Here is a 20,128-nt window from a genome sequence, read left to right on the forward strand (position 1 = left end):
AATTGTTGCTATTCTCGTGTGAACTTTGTGTGTGACTTGTGGATTGTGTCAATTGTTTGAAAACTGATTGAAGTTTTTTTTAAAGGTATAAAAATGAAATACCATTCAAAATCTAACATTATATTCTATATTTGATTCTTTTCCCTATGTCTTTTTACACATTAATGCAAATTTGTATAGAGCATGTATTTAGCATATTGTAAATTTCTGTTCAACTTCAAACTCTATTCATGTAATTTTTCTTAACCTTAAAAAATCAAGGACTCTTATCCCAAAACTTGATAGCATTGTTCCTGCTCAATGCATGCATGCAATGTAATGATCAACAACAAATTGTGTGAACTCAGAGTCAGATCTCAAGTTAGAATGTAGATGGATAATGTCATTAGACTGCACGACATATACAAAGGCATGTACCTCTTATTAACCTGTAAGAATGCAGGCTGATAATTTGGTAATTTCCAGGGGTATGTTTATTCTGGGGGGGGGGGATAGTTTATTAGGTTTTGAAGATTTCTCGGGGGTACTTTTTTTCCGGGGGTATGTTTATTTGGGACCTGTGTTTGCAAGGGAAACATACATGTACACCATGAGAACACATTTTAGTAGCATAAACATTGCTTTCACATGTCAATTAAAAATTTTCCGGGGGGTACTTTTATTCCAGGGGGTACTTTTATTACATTTTGAAGATTTGTCCGGGGGGTACTTTTATTCCAGGGGGTACTTTTATTCGAGAGGTGAGAGTAACTGATGAGAAGCAGATCGCCAACCTTGCTTGCGACAAGGGGCAGTGGAGGAACCTTGCAGTCGCCTGCGCAGCAGCCGACCGATGATGATGATGGTTAGGAGCGTCAGGTTTGTAGCTGGTGCTTGGAAGGTCGTAGGTTCAAACCCCGGCCCGAGACCAGGGTTTTTTTATCTGTTTCTACTTGCTCCTTCTGTTTCTTACAATTGTATTCATGCTTCCCTTCAGGTTGACAAGAGTGAGACACTGACTGAAAGACCATGTCTCGCCTGAAGTCCCTGCAAAGCCGTTTACAGAGTATCTACAGTCGTGATGAGAGAGATGACACCAACAACACTGGGAACCTCACAGGCACGGGGACATACAACCTCACTGGTGTGTAGTGTGTACTATCACAGTTCTGTTGCATGATAGACATAAGCTAAAATAGTTATAGCTAGGATTAATAACTTGTCAGAGTACTACTTGGCTGTGCTGACACCAAAAATTCATGACACAGCAAATATGCCAGCCTTGACCCTTCCCCCAGGCCTAGGGGAAAAAATGTTGTATTTTCTGTTTCACTTCCAGTCCTGAAAAAAATAGTTCTAGGGATTATCTTTTTTTTTCATAATTTCTTTATTGGACTTAAGCAATCTCTAGTGATACAACTTGTACAATAAACTTTAAGTAGAACTTGCATGAGGACACTTGTACAACAATTGGATTGTACAACGTTTCATCACTCACTGGTGTCAGATGATAGAGCTAGAAAAAAATCAGCTTGAAAAATTTATGTCCTTCCCCCCAAAAAAAGGCCAGGGTGGGCAGTTTTTTCTAGGGTCGGTCGCGAAACAGGAAAGTTGAGGAAATACAACATTTTTTTTTCCTTGAGCTAAGAACTAACCTCTGTATGACTTAATATAATATATCATATGATCATGTATGACTACTGTACTACAGAATTGTTTTAACTACTAATTTACAACACTGAAAACCTAACCCTTTACCTTCTTTTGTGAAATAAAACCACTGTGCTAGTTTCACAATTTACAGTACAGTGTCTGTGTTCCAGATCACACCTCGTGGATAGATCGCATCTCAGCGGCGGGCAACAAGCCGTGTGATTGGCTGGAGTTCCTGACGCAGGCGCAGGGTCGGACCAGCTTCAGCAGTCCGCAGGCCAGGTACACGTACCTGCTGTCCGTGTACGACAAGGCGCTGCACCACATGCCGGTGGAGCTGTGTCGCAGAGACGAGAGCTACGCCAGGATCCTCATACAGCTGGCGAACATCAAGGGGTAAGTCGATGAAGGTTAGACATCCAGGTAATACGATATGATACAATATACATTACTCAAGCAACTGGATATGATTTTGGAAACGGTCAGTGACTGAGAGACCAGAGGAGACATGCAGGTTTATAAGCTATCAGACAAGTCAAGAGAAGATAATGCAAACTAGAAAGGCCAATATTTGCTTTGGAGCAAATACAGCGATGGGTTCACCACATTTTACGACATGGCAGGGAAAGAATGAGAAACACAAGGGAAAACAATGATTTACATTGATATAACTATAATATGAAGTAACATACAACTAAAACAACAGTTGGATAGCTATTCCCTACTTTATTGGTTAGGATTTTTAATTGCATAATGCAAACTGTTGATTTTCAAAATAAAATAAAAAACGTTCATGCCCCGCATTCCAATGCTGGAGCAGAAAAACTTGAAATACCTACCAAAACACTTGAATAAAGACATACTGTCAGTATGGAAATGCTCTGTGCAGGTGTTAATCAAGTTAAATCCCAACAGCCAATCAGCAAGAAATGCTCTGTGCAGGTGGAAATGCTCTGTGCAGGTGTTAATCAAGTTAAATCCCAACAGCCAATCAGCAAGAAGTATAGAGGAAAGCTGCATGTCTATTGGTTGATGCCCTGCATTCCATTGTGATGACTCATGCCCAGACGTGGTAAACACGGCACACTAACACAGTAATACATTTGCTATAACACAGCCAAAAAACTCAAATAAAACCATTCTAAAAGCCTGTATCACAAAAATTTAAAAACGCCTAGGGGTATTTGCCCACTGTACCTCCATACCAAATTTCAGGACCTTAGGCCCTAAAATGAAGAAGCTGAATCCATTTAAAAAATGGCAGGAGAAGGAGGAGAAGAAGAAGAAACATCAGAAAAAGCAATATGGGTTCACCACCACTTCGTGGTGTGGTGAACCCATAAATATACTATAGTCAGAAAGCTCCTTGTCTGTCCTCGGGGGCTGGGAGTGCCAAAAACAAGTGCCGGAGAGATCCACCCGTAGCCCCCCTTCCCTGTTGAGGGTGGGGTTGTACATGTACATTCTTTCATATTATAGGGGTAAGGGTCATGATAACAAAACTTTGCCAACAAAAGCTTATTTTGTAAAAAGAGTTCACTTTGGTTTTCAGATTGAGACAATATCTTACAGTTATACTACCGGTACCTGGGCTGCAATAATATTTGCTATTAATGGATATTTTGGCTGATGTGGTAATTGGGCCATATCATGATATGGAGTTCTAACAGTAATCATACAGCCTTCCATAAGTTCCATAGCAAATACCATTAAATGGAAACTTGTTTAAATAATTCGAAAAATCAAAATTGATGTTGTTACAATTTTTGTCATAGAGGGACAGCAAATTTTCTCAACTGCTTAGGCATGTTTTGCAAAAAACTTGGAAAATTCATAAAATACAAAGACGGTGTATTCCACATCTCCCAAGGTCCCAATACTCCCATGGGTCTGCTACTCTCCGGCCGATCTGACCCAGGGTTGGGCTGGGACTTGGGTAATATGGAACACCATGACATTGTAGTATTCTCTCTCCATATATGTAAACTGGAGGGTGTTTTTTCTTTCCAGTGATCATAATGAAGAAGATGGACAGACAGGGTTCAAGTTTGCCAGAGTCAACGCCAAGACATTTGCATTTGTCCATGTGGCTGCTGCACAGTTCGAGCTCAGCAGAGGTGAGGATTGACACATGAAACAATTGCATTATAATTAACCCTAAACAGTACACCTGGGGTCCGCGCGGACCCCAGCACTATATATTCTGTAATATCTTTTTTGTTTTTAAAGATTTTTTTCTGAAATTTTAGGTAATTGTCACCCACAAAGTTGTCTCTCAATACAGTGCAGGAAACTCCGTTTCTACCATTTATAAAAAAATTATATCTGATTTTCTTTTGGGGTCCGCGCGGACCCTAGCCGGCTTTCGATCATAATGGATACACTGGCGTTCTTATACATTACCTTATTTCCGTTTTTATATGTTTTTATGCACTCATCGTATGTCTACCAAGTTTTCAGAGAACGGTGTAGTAATAGAATTAAATTTTAATAACTTTGGTGTAATTATGACGTCATATGACGTCAGAGCTAATAATATAGTCCGCCATATTGGATTTTGACCAATGACGTCATCAAATTAGCATATTCTATGCATATTAAACTTATATTTAATTATGTAAGATGTTATTAATGTTGGAAGAGAAGTGTAATTTAATAAAAAAACTCAGAAAAATTTTATGTTTAAACCAAAATTACTTCTTTTTTCAAAAAAACTGCCTGCTAGAAACCCGTTGCCATGGCAACACAAAAAAACATCAACTTACTAGTATTAAACTAATATGAACTTTTTTCCAGAGACATTTTAGGAAAGGTCTCCAAATTTGATACTTCTAGCGCAAGCCGTTTAGCCGCTATCTGAGATCAAAGTTGGGCCTCAAAAGCCCCTTCAGTCTGAAATGGGTTTAAAAATCGGGTATTTCTTCTTGTCTTCTTTTCTTCCCCCAAAAATAGAAAAAGTCCAAAATGTATGGTTTTTGTATGTAATGTGGACACAGAGGTTCCCACATCAGTTTGCAAAACAATTGAGCTGGTAGCATGTTGATAATTTCTAAAAATTAGCAAAAAACTGTTCTGGGGTCCGCGCGGACCCCAGGTGTACAGATTAATCAGTCCGGGAAGGTGTTCTGTTGAGGGTTAATGTGAACATAGCCGATATTTTATCATATTTACAAATGTATAACTCTGTGTAGTGATGCATACCGGTTCACTGGACTTGGATCCGGACTTGTAAGAATGTTTAGTCCAAAGTGTCAAGTCCAAAAAAAACTAAAAGTGAAGAACCGAGTCCAGACTTATTACCATAAAAGACCATTTCACATACCGGTACTCCTTTTCTTTCCAGACCACCTAAAACCTTCCGTAGATTGCAAAATCTTTGCTGCAAAATGAAGAAAACATTGCCATCGGGCATCGTCAAGTACCGGCCTCCGTGTTATGTGGCCAAAGTTTCACCCAGACAACATTGCAAGGTTGCCAACGTGCAATTTTGTATATGCCATGGGTTTAGGTCCGGACTTACAAGTCCGGACCTGAACCTAAACCTCTGGACTTGAATCCGGACCTGAACCTAAAATTGGGTTTAGGTATGCATCACTAACTCTGTGTAACTGTTGGTGCGCGTAGTTTTAAAATGTGGAAGCCCTCATCACTTTTTTTACTTGCTATGTCTTCCCCCAATTTTATTTTATTCTGAAGTAGTCAAAACTGTGTTGTTTCTTCCAGGGAGGGAGGGCAAGGCTCAGAGTATCCTACAGAAAGGCCTGGACGTGGGAGCTGAGCCTACAGATATGCTGAACACTGCTCTCATCAGGCTGGGCAACAAGGACAAACTACTGATGGAGGACAAGGAAAATGTCTGGGGTAGGGGGCCTTGTCTGTACATAATTCAATCATACCCTGGCTCAAAATCCCACCTGCATGTACAGGTAAAATTGGAGCTGTGCATACAGGTGTTTTTTTATGTCTACTTGTACCTAACCTGCACTGGTCTATGTGCTGGGTATATATTTTCTGTATTGACTGTTACCATCTATGACATCATATTGACATGTAAAAGAAATTTATAAATAAATAAATCCATACTTCCTTAATTCTGCAGGCAATTTTAAGTGTTACCTGCACTAGTGCAGATATGCAGATAAAAGCATTTCGAGCCCTGTAATCAAATCTCAGAATGTCAGGTGTACAATGTTCAGATATTATACATGTATAAATGTAACTCCAAGTATCAGACAATTCAGAGAATGTGTAAAGCGATTTTAAACAAAGTTGCAGGGACCACTAACAGAGATTACCTCTTTTTTTTTTATTTCTCGATTTTGAAATTTGCAGGAATCTGTTGTCCAGACAGTAGTGCACAGCCATCTTCCAGTGCAGTTAAACCCAAAGGTCAAACTTCAGTGACAAAGCTACAACCTCCCCTGAATCAGACTGCAGTGGACCCTTCCCCCAGTATGGTAGCTGTGGACTCTACCATATCGTTCCAGAAGCCGGGGGGTTGCAGGACTGACAGTGGTGGTAGTAGCAGTCTGGATGAGAATGACACCCTGCCCCTCCTTTGGGGTCATAGGGAGAAACCACCCCAGGTAATGATCTTGATCTTGATACAGAACTGCGTAACACCCCTCAGTTGGGGTCAAACACACAGGGGGGGAGTGCGCAGCGCTCTAAATACTCCTCAAGTGTAGAAGAACAGCTTCCTTAAACTTGTCGGCCTCTGGTATTTCTGGTAAGGCCTGCGGAAGCTCGTTCCAGTCTCTTACAGTCCTTGGGAAATACGAGTATCTACATGTATAGCAATCCTTGTGGAATGCTAGTGTCTTGTAGGAACTCGGGTTTGTGTGCCGCGATTTGCGCGGTGCGGACGAAAGCTGAGTAGCAACCGGTAGGGCAATTTTATTTTGTCGGGCTTTGTGTTAATCTACTGGCTGTTTGATGATAAAAGGCAACAGTGTTCTAGCCAGCCTGAAATTTTTTTCTGTCATCTCAATCCATCTTTATGGAATCATTTGTGAAATTCATGCACTCAGGTCATCATATTTTTTCTTATCCAGAATATAACACTGTAACCTACATCATGCTAAGGTGGTTATTTGGCATTATGTATCGTCCATGGGGTTAGGCAGTAGGGAGTGGGTTAAGTAGAGGTTTAAAAACTGTATTTATGTTTACTGAAGGAAAACATATTGTTTTTGCTCAATTTCCTCTTCCTCTTCTTCTCCAAACACTAACCTCTGACCTGGCCAATCTCCTGGTTTGTTGACGTCTGTCACCATGGTAACTGGTGTTAGGTAGCATCATGTTGCAATTTTATAGCAGAAGGGATTTAGACTCCTGTCTGACCATACATATGAATGTGTTTGAGTAATAATTAACATTAATATTACCATATGCGAAGGTAAACATTACCTTTCTAGTTCTCTTTACACATTTGCAGCTTTCACGGTCGACATGGAGCGCCTCCAAGCTGCCAGGACGGGAACTGCACACACCCCAGTCTCAGACCCAGCGTGTTGTAACCAGCCACACTGAAGGGCCCAACGCAAACAAAAGGTACATGTAGTACAATTGGATACTTGGATTCCTTATTTCTGCAATATTGCAAGTTGCTTATTTTTTCTCCTCCAATATTGAAAACGTCTAACACTGATTATGTTAACCGAAGGAAAACATATTGTTTTCATTCAGTTTCTTCCTCTTCTTCTCCAAACAAATTAGGTCAATGACCTGAACCAGACGTCTCTCACCATAGTAACTGGTGTTGGGTAACATAATGTTGCAAGTGCCATGCAGAACTGAGTTCTAGAGGGGCTGCATGGTCACCATATATATGGATGTGCTTGAGTAAGAATGAACAAAGCTTGTTAAGCTGGGCCATGTGAAGGTAAACATAATGCATTTCCTTTGCAAATGTTACCTTTCTGGTTACTTATTCTTACCTATTCCTCAGACAACCTGCGCGTGTGCCACTAAGGGTGAAGCGCAGTTCCCTACCAAAGTTACGCGAGATGTCCACGGAAAACGGAAACGACGACGACTCGGACGACACCGACTGTTTCCTGGGCGTCCAGCCCCTGAAGAATGTCAGTCCCCCGTCAGAAGGAATGGACTCTTCCGCAGCCAAGGCAAAACCTCCCCTCCCCTTCACTAACAGAAAAGTCAGCCCAGAGTCCAACACAAACACCACTCATGACTCCAAAACTTTTAAGGGACTGTCGCTGTGCCAATTTTCAAAGTCTTCCTCCCTGTTGTCACACACCACTCCGCGTGGCCAGATGCCTGCTAAAGAAGCAAGTCCGCCCGAGGATACAGGTAGCAGACCAACTGAACCACTGAGAGAAACTAGTACAGCTCCTTCCATGTCTAATCTTGGACATTATTCAGCAGATACAACTCCTGCAACGTACAGTACTAGAAAGGCTCCAAGCATTTCTCCTACAGACACAGTGGTCAGCTTTCCAGAGAGGCAGCCATCGTCTACGAAAGTGGTAAACGCGTCTGACACAGTTGATGCAGCTACAGTGGCCTTCAAGCCAGCTGCGCAGGTGCCAGGTGCCCAGGCCTCTCAGATGAACATTCCTCCCGTCTCCAAGAGCCTACCACCTGGAAATAAGACAGTAGAGCCTTCTCAAAAAGCTCATCAAGCTACTGAGATGTCTGATAGTCTTAAAAGCGTTGTACCTGAGGGAAGAAGTAACAGCGCACACACAGGTGGACTATACCATGAGCGATCAGGGGGGCAAGGCTCTACAGTGCTTGGTACAGGGAGTAGAACAGCTACAGGACCAACTGTTGTGCCTAAAAACTCTCAGAGGCCCACACCAAACATTGGGAACCAGAATACGTGAGTTGTAATAGTTTACTACATGTAGAGTTGTTCTTCAAAATGAAAGGAGAAGGTGGGGTCCAAAAATGTTCCCTTCCCAATTTTTTGGGGGCTATTTCAAACAGTCAAGTATGAAATGATGACAAAATTATTCTAAGAAATAGCACTCACTGTAAATGTCAATATTAGACTGATTCCCTCATCGCGACTAAATTATTTTGAAGTGCTGCCCTGAATTTACATTGTAAAAATGTACACCTTAATAGATATGGTTTGTTTCCCATGTATGTAATGTCACCATTATGTTACTGCTATTGCTAAAATACAGAGAATTTCCTATTGTCCCCAGTCTCTCAATGACTAGTGTTTTCTCTCCTTGCTTTGAAGCATGCCTGGGTTCTTCACACCATCTGCCAGTCTGCAGATTCAACAGCCGCACAGCCAGAACTTCCAACAGGTGGCACCACCCCCTCAGCCTCAGTTTGCAACTCCCAGGATGCCTTGTGCTCCCGGGGAAAGGAGTGAGGTGATCTGTGTGAAGGGGAAACCATTCCGTGTACTCAGTATCATCGGCAAGGGAGGGTCAAGTAAGGTGAGGAACACGTATCAGTGTTTTTAGTAGTACACGTATAGGAATTTTGTTCAGTATAATATTATACATGTATTGTAGTAAAGGACGTACAAATGTATCCCGGTGTTCATTGTTACCTTCATTAGAAGGTTATGTTTTCAGTTTGTCTGTGGTGGAGTGACTGTGCATGTAGGCATGTAACTCTCAAAGCCATGGATGGATGTTCATGAGTTTTGTAGGCAGGTTACTGTTCTGGAAACGGAGGTCAAGTTCGAAAATGGGTCTTGCAGAGGAGTTTTTGCAATGGACCTACTGTGTTTGTTGGTCTATGAAGATGCTGATGATGGATGTTCATGATTTTTGGTAGGCAAGTTACTGTTAGGAGGACAGGTCAAGTTCAAAAATGGATTTATAAGGGATTCCTACATTACTGCAGTGGACCTTTTGTGTTCGTTGGTTTGTTTGTGAACAGGATATTAACTCAAGATGCCGTGGATGGATCTTCATGATCTCAACTCACAATACAGTTTGCACAAGTCAAGCTATGAGTCTGACATGCCATGTGATGATGGTTTAGCAGTTATGAGATGCGGCAGCTGTTGCTCAGGTGCCCATTGTTGGTTGCAGGTGTACCAGGTGTATGATGAGAAGGGGAAGGTGTATGCGCTGAAGCTGGTGAACCTGGAGGAAGCTGATGAGACGACAGTGCAAGGCTACATTAACGAGATTACCCACCTGTCCAATCTGCAGCACAGCCCACGAGTCATCAAACTTTACGACTTGTAAGTAGACTTCTCCATGATAGGCCATTCCAGTTTAACTTGTTAATTTCCTTTTGGGCCACACCAATTTAATTTCTTGGTTAACAGATTCGCCGCTTCATTTTTTTCTGATTTGCAAATAAAAATAAAAATTCAGAATCAACTGCAAAATGCTCATATTTTGCCCTGAACAGTTGAAAACAGTCATTTTCATCCTAGTTGTTACAGTTATTCCATTTTGAACCAGCCTGGTGTGTTGACTTCATGGCTCCTATCATACCATTTTGGGCCATAATTGGATGCCTAGGCCTGTTTTTATTTTTTCGCCCGCCCGCTCCATTATTTTTCTAGAAAAATCCATTAACCAAGAAATTAAATTGGTGTGGCCTTAGTTCCCAGGGTTTTTTTTAGAATATCAAGCAACACCGGGCAGAAAAAACAGGCCTAGAAATCCTGATATCCTCAAATGATAGCCTCAAATGATGTAAGAGCCATGAAGACAACATACCAGGCTGGTTTATAATTCAAAGAATGAATTTCAAACCTTTAACCACTGCATTGGAAAAACTGTTACAGTAAACAACAAGGAAGACAGAGACTTCCTTCCACTGTTGGGGTCAAAATTTGAGCATTTTGGAGTTGATTTCAAACTTTTTTTTGCGAATCCGAAAAATAATGAAGCACGCGAATCCAAAAACCAATTGAATAAAATGGTTTGGCCTTAGTGGTAAAACCTTTTCTACAAGTTTCAGTGAGGATATTGGTGTTAAGTGCCTTTCCCAAGGAACAACTATGTGGTCTACCTGGGATTCGAACCCAGAACCTTCCGATTCTGAGTCATCAACCCTAACCACAAGACCACCTTATATTTTGAAGCTATTTTCTCCCCCTCCAGTGAAGTGACAGAAGAGCGGATTGTGCTGGTGATGGAGAAGGGGAGTGTGGACCTGGCCACCTTCCTCAGGAACAAGAAGAAACAGCAGGGCAGCATCGCTGATGATGTACTGTGGTTCTACTGGAGACACATGCTGGAGGCTGTGGACACCATTCACAGACAGGGTGGGGGTCACAGATAGTTGTTTGTTTGTTATATTTCAAACAGTATAAGCCGCCAAGAAAAAGTTGAAATCTTGACCCTCTAAAATGTTGCTTATATTCACGGTGTCCACGCGGACATATATAAACTTTAGGTCATTTACTGTATTTACCAGTAATCCATACTGATAGACTATTTAATGTATTTTGTTAGACTAAGCTAAGTTGAAGGTGTCCTCACTGGCTAATTTGGCATTTTAAACTTTAGAGAATAACCTAATAGCCTAATTAAAAGCTAGTTATTCTCTAATAACTACGGGTAATTAGTAAATATCAATTTGTGCAAACGTACATTTGTAGCTTTGACCATTATGCACATGAAAATCAAAATCATACTTTTATGGCAGTTATTTGTACCAAAGTGCTGTATTATAACTTTAAAGATAATAATTATATTTGGGGCAATAGAATATGATGACGTCATCCATATTGTCCATAAAATCATAACCCTTTTGTACCCAGGTATCAATATTCAGTACAACTACAGTTCTTTCTAAATTTCTTTGTGACAAAATGATGGAAAGTTTAAAATGCCAAATTAGCCAGTGAGAACACCTTAATGACTTTTTAATGACTTGAAGTTTATTACACAGTAGTTTTTGTCTGTCATGAGCAGCAAAATTCTGTGAAATTTCAGAGAGACAGACGTTGTGCGTCACACCATGGAGTTAATATATATTGGTCACACCTATCTAAGGTCCATCCTTCTGTCTGTAGGTATTGTCCACAGTGACTTGAAACCTGCCAACTTCCTGTTCGTGGACGGTGATCTGAAGCTGATTGACTTTGGGATTGCCAACGCCATCCAGAGTGACAAAACTAGCGTGATCAAGGACCAGCAAGTTGGCACGCTGAACTACATGTCACCTGAGACCATTAGGGAGTACAACCCTGCACAGTACAGGGACGGAAACAGCAAGAAGTTGTTCAAGGTCAGGGCTTGATAATGTCTTATGCATACATGTACTAATACCTGCACTGGTGCAGGTAACATTGAAAATTACCTGCCAGGTCTGGAAATGCTGGGTGCATGTGCACCTTAGTGCACCCAAATTTGGAGCTGTGCACACAATTTTTTTCTGTGGGTGCACCCGTGCACCCAAATGTTTTTGTAGGTTTACATATGTAAAGATGTTAAATGTATTTTTTTAGTAGTATACAGCATATTCTTAACATCCAAGTGTCAGAAAAATAATAAAATCATTGTTGTAGTAGTACTTTTCTTTAGAAATGAAACATAATTAGTTATTGCTGACATTCTAGTTATTCTATTTTATATGGTGCACCCCCAAAATTTTTGTAGGTTTACGTCTGTAAAGATGTTAAATGTATAGTAGTATACAGCATATTCTTAGCATCCAAGTGTCAGAAAAATAATAAAATCATTGTTGTAGTAGTCTTTTCTATAGAAATGACACATAATTAGTTATTGCTGACATTCTAGTTATTCTATTTTATATGGTGCATCCCAAAAATGTTTGTACACCTATTCCCAAAAATGAATTTCGAGCCCTGCCTGCTATAGACAGATTTTACTTATTCAGGAAGTATGGATCATACTAAAAACAGTTCAGGAAATTTATTACCATTATTTCTTTGGCACTTCGCACATGTATAAGGTGGTGACAGTCTGCACCAAAATTTTATAGTAAGCCAGATCTAGATAACATCCAGTAAAGTATATATATGTAGTCTAATGCTAATGATTCTGTTTTATGTATATAACATCTGTGTCCATAATATCACCAGGGTCCATAATATCGCCACCTTGAGAAATAGTGTGCTTAAAGATATTTTTACTGCAACATACCCTAGGTATGTACATTTGATGTGTGAAGGAGTGCATACCAAAAGTATGTTGCAGTAAAAATATCTTTAAGCACACTGTTTCTCAAGGTGGCGATATTATGGACCCTGGTGAAATTATGGACACAGATGTTATATACGTAGGGCATCCAAGAAATCTACCTCTGAAAGTGTCAATCTCTGGCTTGAAAAATAGGACAAAAGTCTGCTTTAAAAAGAAATGTCGACAAATGTATTTTTTTGGTATTAGATCTAATCTTTTTTTGATAAGAAAAATGTTCAATCAGAAAAATGTCCTGTTAGAAAAATGGACCTTTTTTCGTACTAATGCTAACATATCCTGTCCTATAGATCAACTGTCGGAGTGATGTGTGGTCTCTGGGCTGTATCCTGTACTACATGGTGTATGGCAAGACTCCCTTCCAACACATCCCCAACCACTTCGCCAAGCTGCAGGCCATCGTCGACACAAACTACCAGATCCAGTTCCCTCCTATCAAGAACAAACTGCTCCTGGATGTGCTGAAGGTTTGAGGGCCTTTTTTGCTCGTGTATAATCTACTCTACTTTACAGAAAGATTCAAATGAGGCCTAGGAAAGAAATGATTGAACAGTCTTGAAAAAATTAGGGTTGGTAGGTAGGAATTATCTTTTTTTTTTTATTCTTTCTTTTTTTTACTAAACTTTGGCAATCTCTAGATCTAGTGATCCCACTTGTGGTCCAACGTATAACAATACAGTCTAACAAAGTAAAACTTGCATGGGGACACTTGTATTTCAATGTCATTGATTACTAGTATGTTTGAAAACTAATTGTACAACATTTCATAACTCAGCTTGAAAAATTTATGTCCCTTACAGGGGTCCACCCCTCAAAAAAAGGGTCGGCAGTTTTTTCTAGGGTCGGTCAGGAAATAGGAGACACAACATTTTTTTCCTGGGCCTGACCAAGTACATTTATCTACAGTAATGTCATACTAGGCAAAATTGTGATAGCTTGTGGACCCAACTCATCTTGGTCACAATGCATGATTGTACATAATACTCCACATAGTTCTATGTGGAGAAATTCAACACCGGCACTAACCGGCCATCATAGGCCGATGGTCTTTTGAACCAAGTTTTGACTGTGCATTGTTTAGTTAAAAGTCCATTACATATAGTTGTTACAGACATGAATATAAATGTACATGTAAAGCTTCTGTACTGACCATGTCCTGTACTGCCCCCCCCCCTCCCAGAAATGCCTGATAAGGGACCCTTACCACCGTCCGTCCACTGCTGACCTGCTGGCCCACCCCTACCTGAACTCGGAGCGGTCATCAGGTGCTAAGGAGCAGCCGTGTCCAGCTGCACCTGCCCTCCCCATGACAGCTGACCAGATACAGCAGCTGCTGACTCAGCTGTCCCAGGCACAGAGCATGTCTCCTAACTCCATCTCCACTGTGTCAAAGGTCAGCTCAACATCTTTAGAGTTTATATAAAGTGTGAAAGTGATCTAGAATTATTGCTCCATTTTTGCAAACGTCACTAATCTATCTTTATAACAAAAAAAGATTTAAACTCATTTCTACGACTTACAATTGAAGCATAGAACGTTTCAGACAGCATTTGCCATCTTTCGTCAACTACTAACAAGGGTAGTCATGTGATCTAGAGTTTAAAAGGTCAACATATATCTGTAGTTCACTTGACCGGATGAGGGTGTTGAAAATTGCTGACAACATAACTGTTCGAGAAAGGGGTGTATGACCTGAAAGAAAAGTAACCGTCAACTGATGTGATAAGATTTCAATTAAACTTTTTCTCATTCTACCTAGGAATAGATAACTACTTTTACAAGAATGTAGGCTGAATATGAAACAAAGATCTGGCTAGATTCCACCTTGTTTGCATACATTTTTGTTCAGAAAGGCACATCGTTCCATTTTGTTTCAGGGTTTGGCTGCCCAGTTACAGAGTGGACAGGCACCAGATCTGTCTGCAGTGCTTAGGAAGAATCAAGGACCAAGTCAGGATAAGGTAAGAATGTCCGTAGACAAGACAAAGTTCGCCATACATTGGGATATAAAACATACAAATACTGCCTTGACCTTGAAAGATAACTGTCTAACTTCTGACACAATAGCTGTTAATATTACAGTGTATATATAACTGAACAAGGCATTAATGTCTTTCTTCTGTAAATGCGTCTATTTACCAATCCCATCTTTTCTAGTTATAATAAGACAACCGTTCTTGATTGATGTAAGTTGCAGTAATTCAAATATGTGTCAGGACTCGAAATACTAGTACTACCAACTGCGTAATGCAGGTTACAAGTAGGATTGGAGTTGTTCAAGTCTTGACCTGTACCTAACCTGGGTTGGTCTGTGAACTGGGCTACCATATATGAAGTATGATACAAATTAATTGGCAATGGTTTCTGAACAGTTTTTACTTAGTTTGATCCATACTAAATTCTGAGTGGTGCAGGTAAAATTTGTCTGATGCAAGTAAGTTTCCTGCTCCAGTGCAGATGTGCAGGAAAAAGTATATCGAGCCCTGTGTGTGTAAGTAATAAGTACAAAAATGTAAGATCTTGTCATGTGACACTTAAAGAAACCAGTGCGACTGACAGTGGTTTCCCCTCTCACTAGGAGAACCTTCCTCCACAACACTTGCTCAGGAAGGGCCCGGTGTGTACTCTGCAACATGCACTCCCCAGGCCCCCTTCAGAGCACACACTTGGTACGTACATGTAGTATAGATATCATTTCTACTTGTGATCTCAGAAAAACCTCAATTTTTTACTTCCCTTCTTTGATTATGTCTGTCGAAAAAATATTCGTTTTGATATCTGTAAAATGTACTTTTGAAACATGCAGATTGAAATTAAACCAAAGTGTCTTATAATTTTTTTTTATTGTTTGTTTTGCACTCACAAGATAAAAGGAAATATAACAATTGAAGTTAAGTACTACTAAGGCCACACCAATTTAATTTGTTGGTTCTCGGATTCGCCTCTTGGTTTTTTTCTGATTTGCAAAAAAAAAAAAAATTGATTCTGGTCCTGAATCAACTGAAAAATGCTCATGTTTTGCCCCCAACAGTTGAGGAAAGTCCTTTTCTTCCTAGTTGTTACAGTTTTCCCATCTATCATTGCAGTGGTTTGATTAAAGTTCAAATTCAATGTTTAAATTTTAACCCAGTCTTTTTGTGTTGACTTCATGACTCATTTTGTAGCATTTAAGCCTACATGTATAATAGGATGCCTAGACCTGTTTTTATTTTTATTTTTTTTCGTCCCTGTCGCTTCATATTTTTTCTGAAAAAATCCGAGAACCAACAAATTAAATTGGTGTGGCCTAACGTAGACATGCATGAGAGGGCCAGAAACCTGCTGGTTTATCTTTGGCCCTTCCCAATACTATAAGATTAAAAGTTCCCATTCATACTGAATGAAACAAAATTTAAACGAAGGAGACAAAAATAACAGGAAATAAACAGAAACAATTCAAAGAACTAATGAAACAATGCAAATCATCTATCTGTTAACTTAGTGTCTTGAGATCTGCATTGTAAATATTCCTGTTGTTTTTTTGCAGGCCGGCCATAGACAACCCAGAACTGACAGATGAAGAGTACCTTTGTTTGTACATACATGTACCAGTACCTGCAGCAAATCTCTATATTTCTACTATCTTAATGTCTGTGCTTACTAGAGAGATGTATTAGCACCTATTTTGCAAGAAAGTATAAGGCTTTGCAAGAAAGCATAAGGCTAGGCCTTCATGTAGAATAAAGTTACATGTACATTTTTGTACAATGTACCACTTTGAATATAGATTAAGTTCCAAAACATAAGTAAATTTATTAACAGATACAGCTTCTTGATGATTTACAAAAAGAAAATGTGTAGTATCATAAAAATGTCCAGAATAATATCTCTATATTTCTGCATACTTTTTTGTCAGTCTACTCACAATCTTAATACAATCAGCTTGGACCATTAAAATTATGCTTTACATGTGTTAGAAATTGAAGTCTAATAACTTCTAAAATGAAAATTAATTGCTGTATGTTTGATGAACAATGGTAAATAGTCTGACAACAGAGATGATAACACTTTCCTCTAGCTGTCCACTGTATCTTTGCTTTCTACATGCTACATTTATATGAAGAGTTAACAGAAGTTGTATTGGTTAGCATAACTACATACTGTATCTGTGAAATGTGCTGTTTTTGTCCGTGGAATATACAAAAGAAAATCTTTATTATATGTACAGCTTCTAGTTCTGTATAAATGTTAATCATATCTAGGGCACAGCTTGAGCATTGTTTATTGAACACAATAAACAGACTAACTGCTTAATATTGTTTTCCTATTTTGTTTTAATTTATAGCATGCCATATCAAGGAAGCAATTGAAACAAGAGTTGGATAATCTCATACCTTCGCCAGATTCTGTTAAGATTTGCAACTGATAAATTTTAAAAGTTTCTCATCGATTTCGCAAATGATATACTCATTTGCATTAATTATATCACTTGATTATATCCTCTACCCAATAAGTCTTATCTCAAAGAAAAAAGCTATAGCAGCAAGTCCTTATCAATTATGTAAATGAGGTCCTTATTTGACTAGATTATGCTTAATGACTTCACTTGGCTTCCAAATGCAATATGAAATTCTCAGCGGTTACCATTATGAAATTGTAGCATTTTGGTATGGATTATGAAAAGAAGGTTCTCATTTACACATCTGCCGATTTTCCTTTCATCCTCAAAATTTTGGAATTTCCTTAATTATGCAAATTAGGTCTTGATTTGCATAACTGCCATCTAATTATATCAAGCATGAAAATCAAAACGATCCGTCAACTGGTTCTCGTTATCTCCCCTCGAACATTTTTGGACAAATGCACCTGCAGTTCCAGAACAAGCTGCTAGGTACCCACAAGAAGGCCCATTGTCGAACTTGACCTTCCTCTTTGCGATCTCTTCCCATCCACTAAACATCATGCACAAACATCCACAGATTCTGGTTCTGTTGTAAACAGAAATACACACACAGCCCACTACAGTACCGTAGGAAAACATCAGGTGAACCAGTTTCGAACCTGACCTTTGTTTTCACAGCCAGTACTCGCCTACCAAATATCATGAAGATCAAACCACAGCTTATCGAATTGCTAACTAGAGTTCCACGATCTCATACCTTCGCCAAATGATGTTAATCTTTCTGACTGACAAAAATGATTCCTTCTGATTATGCAAATAAAATCCTCATTTGTATTATATTTATATTATAATATTGTATTATAATATTGTATTATATAGTTGATCATATTCTCCATCAAAAGACAGCCATCAAATTCCAGGCAGTTAGCATTATGGAATTATAACAAATTATGCAAATTAGGTGTTAATTTACATAATTAATATCTGCCTGTGTTTCTCTCGTTCTCAATTACATATGTCACAAGCTTGAATAGTCCTATAATGTAATGCAGCTGATTTATAGAATTTCTCCATTAATTATGCAAATTAGATCCAGATTTGCATAATTGTCGCATAATTATGTCAAGCGTCACTTGAGCTACCTACATACCAAAAATCACGACGATCCGTCCACCGGTTCTTGAGTTATCCTCTTTTGAATATTTTCAAACAAATAGCCCTGCAGTTCCTGAGCAAGCCGCTAGGGGGCCCAAACTCATGTCACTTCTTCCCCAGCATGAGAGCTACCTACAGTCCACATTTCGTCACCCCAGCATGTGTAGATCATGAGATATCAAAACCGGAAGTTCAGCTGCAGTACCATAACAAGCCGCTAGGGGGCCCAAAATCTAATCATTTCCAGGTCTCATCAAGACCTACCCACCTACCAAATATCAAGATAATCCATCTAAGCTTTCTCGAGTTATGCTGTTGACACACAGACACACGGCCAGGAAAACATATTAACCTTCTTGGCGAAGGTAATAAGCATGCTGTTAACATACATACAGTCATTCTACCATGGCAAAATCTTCCTATCGAAGGAAACAACGGTTAACGTTCTACTTTGTACAGACGACACAGGTGAGTTCCCTCCCTTCCACGTAGTGGTCATGGGAACACGGCAGGGACCCACAGCGGGCTTCTACGGGGTAGAACAGCGCTCCGTTATGGTTCGCCTGTCCGCCTGGCATCACCTCTGGCTGTTCATCCACACAGACGTACTCTTTAGACCCGGCGTGACTGTGGTGTTCAGCCATGAGGTAGCCATGGTACTCGCGGGTCCAGCCGCTATAACAGGTGTTACGGGCGGGGATCATTAACTTACTGCCGCGGGTTGGGACGTAGCAGACCGCACACGGGACGTCGTTATCGTGAAGAGAAGTGGAGCCGAACGGGATGTTTGTGTTCAACTGGTACTCAGCGCCGTACATGAAAGCCTTCCCCCCTTGGACTCCATCTTGGTACCGTCCCCACTGTGGGTCGGTCGGCAGACACTGGTAGTTGGTCCCGCCGCCTGGCTGGTCGTGCGCCGAACCTCCAGCCACACCTGATAATAATAGGGGAATCATCTATGCTCAGCTTCCATACCAATCGATAACGTTTCTCACTCTATTCTTCCACGCACTTCCTACGGGAAGTTCATGTCCAGAGGAATTTCTTTATATATGTTTTTAAACTTAAAAGTATTATCCGAGCCCCTTCTCTGTTTAGGAACATGGTGCACGCACGAATGTTGTTCCAAGTTTTTGCCTTCGCTCCAACAATCAGAGATCAAAACAAAATGCAGGGAATGTTATAGGGTCCTCGCTAGCCTAAATCGCTTTACGGTTGCCGGCCGCCCAACATCCAGGCGGCCAATAAAGCCGCGGACGGTAGAGTTTGGTTTATACAGGTCCTCTCATGTTCTACAATGTCCCATATTAATAATAAACTGGAAGAACAACTACATACTGCTGTTGCGTTACGTCTTTTTGTATACATCCTACGGTTTGTAAACAAAGAAAACCTCGTACCAGAGTAAATCAGCTCTGTCCCATGATTGGTCGGACAAGTTTTCCTCCCCCAGCGCACGTAGACGGACGTCCCTATGGATAATTGGATAAGAGCCTCCGTCAGAAAACACAGGCAAAACTAGAAAGGCCAATATTTGCTTTGGAGCAAATACAGCGATGGGTTCACCACATTTTACGACATGGCAGGGAAAGAATGGGAAACACAAGGGAAAACAATGATTTACATTGATATAACTATAATATGAAGTAAAATACAACTAAAACAACAGTTGGATAGCTATTCCCTACTTTATTGGTTAGGATTTTTAATTGCATAATGCAAACTGTTGATTTTCAAAATAAAAAAAAACGTCCATGCCCGGCATTCCAATGCTGGAGCAGGAAAGCTTGAAATACCTACCAAAACACTTGAATACAGACATACTGTCAGTATGGAAATG

At 40.0% G+C, this 20,128-nt stretch overlaps 3 protein-coding genes across 4 annotated transcripts in view; 2 read left to right on the forward strand and 1 right to left on the reverse strand.

Moving 5' to 3' along the window:
- The first annotated feature begins 977 nt into the window (after nt 1-977).
- LOC109475729 lies at nt 978-8,822 on the forward strand. Its single transcript, XM_019776492.1, has 8 exons — nt 978-1,123; nt 1,803-2,028; nt 3,643-3,749; nt 5,356-5,493; nt 5,965-6,218; nt 7,070-7,185; nt 7,583-8,249; nt 8,808-8,822. Exons 1-8 carry the CDS (start codon nt 1,009-1,011, stop codon nt 8,820-8,822), a joined length of 1,638 nt encoding a protein of 545 aa, XP_019632051.1. The 5' UTR covers nt 978-1,008.
- LOC109475733 (dual specificity protein kinase Ttk-like) lies at nt 8,298-17,042 on the forward strand. 2 transcript variants are annotated; one of them, XM_019776496.1, is made up of 10 exons: nt 8,298-8,476; nt 8,846-9,050; nt 9,657-9,811; nt 10,686-10,849; nt 11,603-11,817; nt 13,043-13,219; nt 13,933-14,145; nt 14,630-14,713; nt 15,331-15,421; nt 16,279-17,042. In XM_019776496.1, exons 2-10 carry the CDS (start codon nt 8,847-8,849, stop codon nt 16,287-16,289), a joined length of 1,314 nt encoding a protein of 437 aa, XP_019632055.1. In that variant the 5' UTR covers nt 8,298-8,476; nt 8,846; the 3' UTR covers nt 16,290-17,042. The 2 variants fall into 2 exon arrangements, with proteins under 2 accessions (XP_019632055.1, XP_019632056.1); XM_019776497.1 differs by lacking the exon at nt 15,331-15,421.
- A 1,607-nt stretch (nt 17,043-18,649) lies between these two features.
- Nucleotides 18,650-20,128, reverse strand: part of LOC109475730 — a 2,290-nt gene continuing 811 nt past the window's right edge. The window contains exons 3-4 of the mRNA XM_019776493.1: nt 19,689-19,760; nt 18,650-19,222 (exon numbers count right to left, since the gene is read on the reverse strand). Coding sequence (XP_019632052.1) covers nt 18,735-19,222; nt 19,689-19,760 — 560 coding nt within the window. The 3' untranslated portion in view covers nt 18,650-18,734. The remainder of the gene's footprint in view (nt 19,223-19,688; nt 19,761-20,128) is intronic.

Source organism: Branchiostoma belcheri, unplaced genomic scaffold, assembly GCF_001625305.1.
Source record: "Branchiostoma belcheri isolate BF01 breed outbred unplaced genomic scaffold, Haploidv18h27 scaffold347, whole genome shotgun sequence".
NCBI classification, from domain to species: Eukaryota; Metazoa; Chordata; class Leptocardii; order Amphioxiformes; family Branchiostomatidae; genus Branchiostoma; species Branchiostoma belcheri.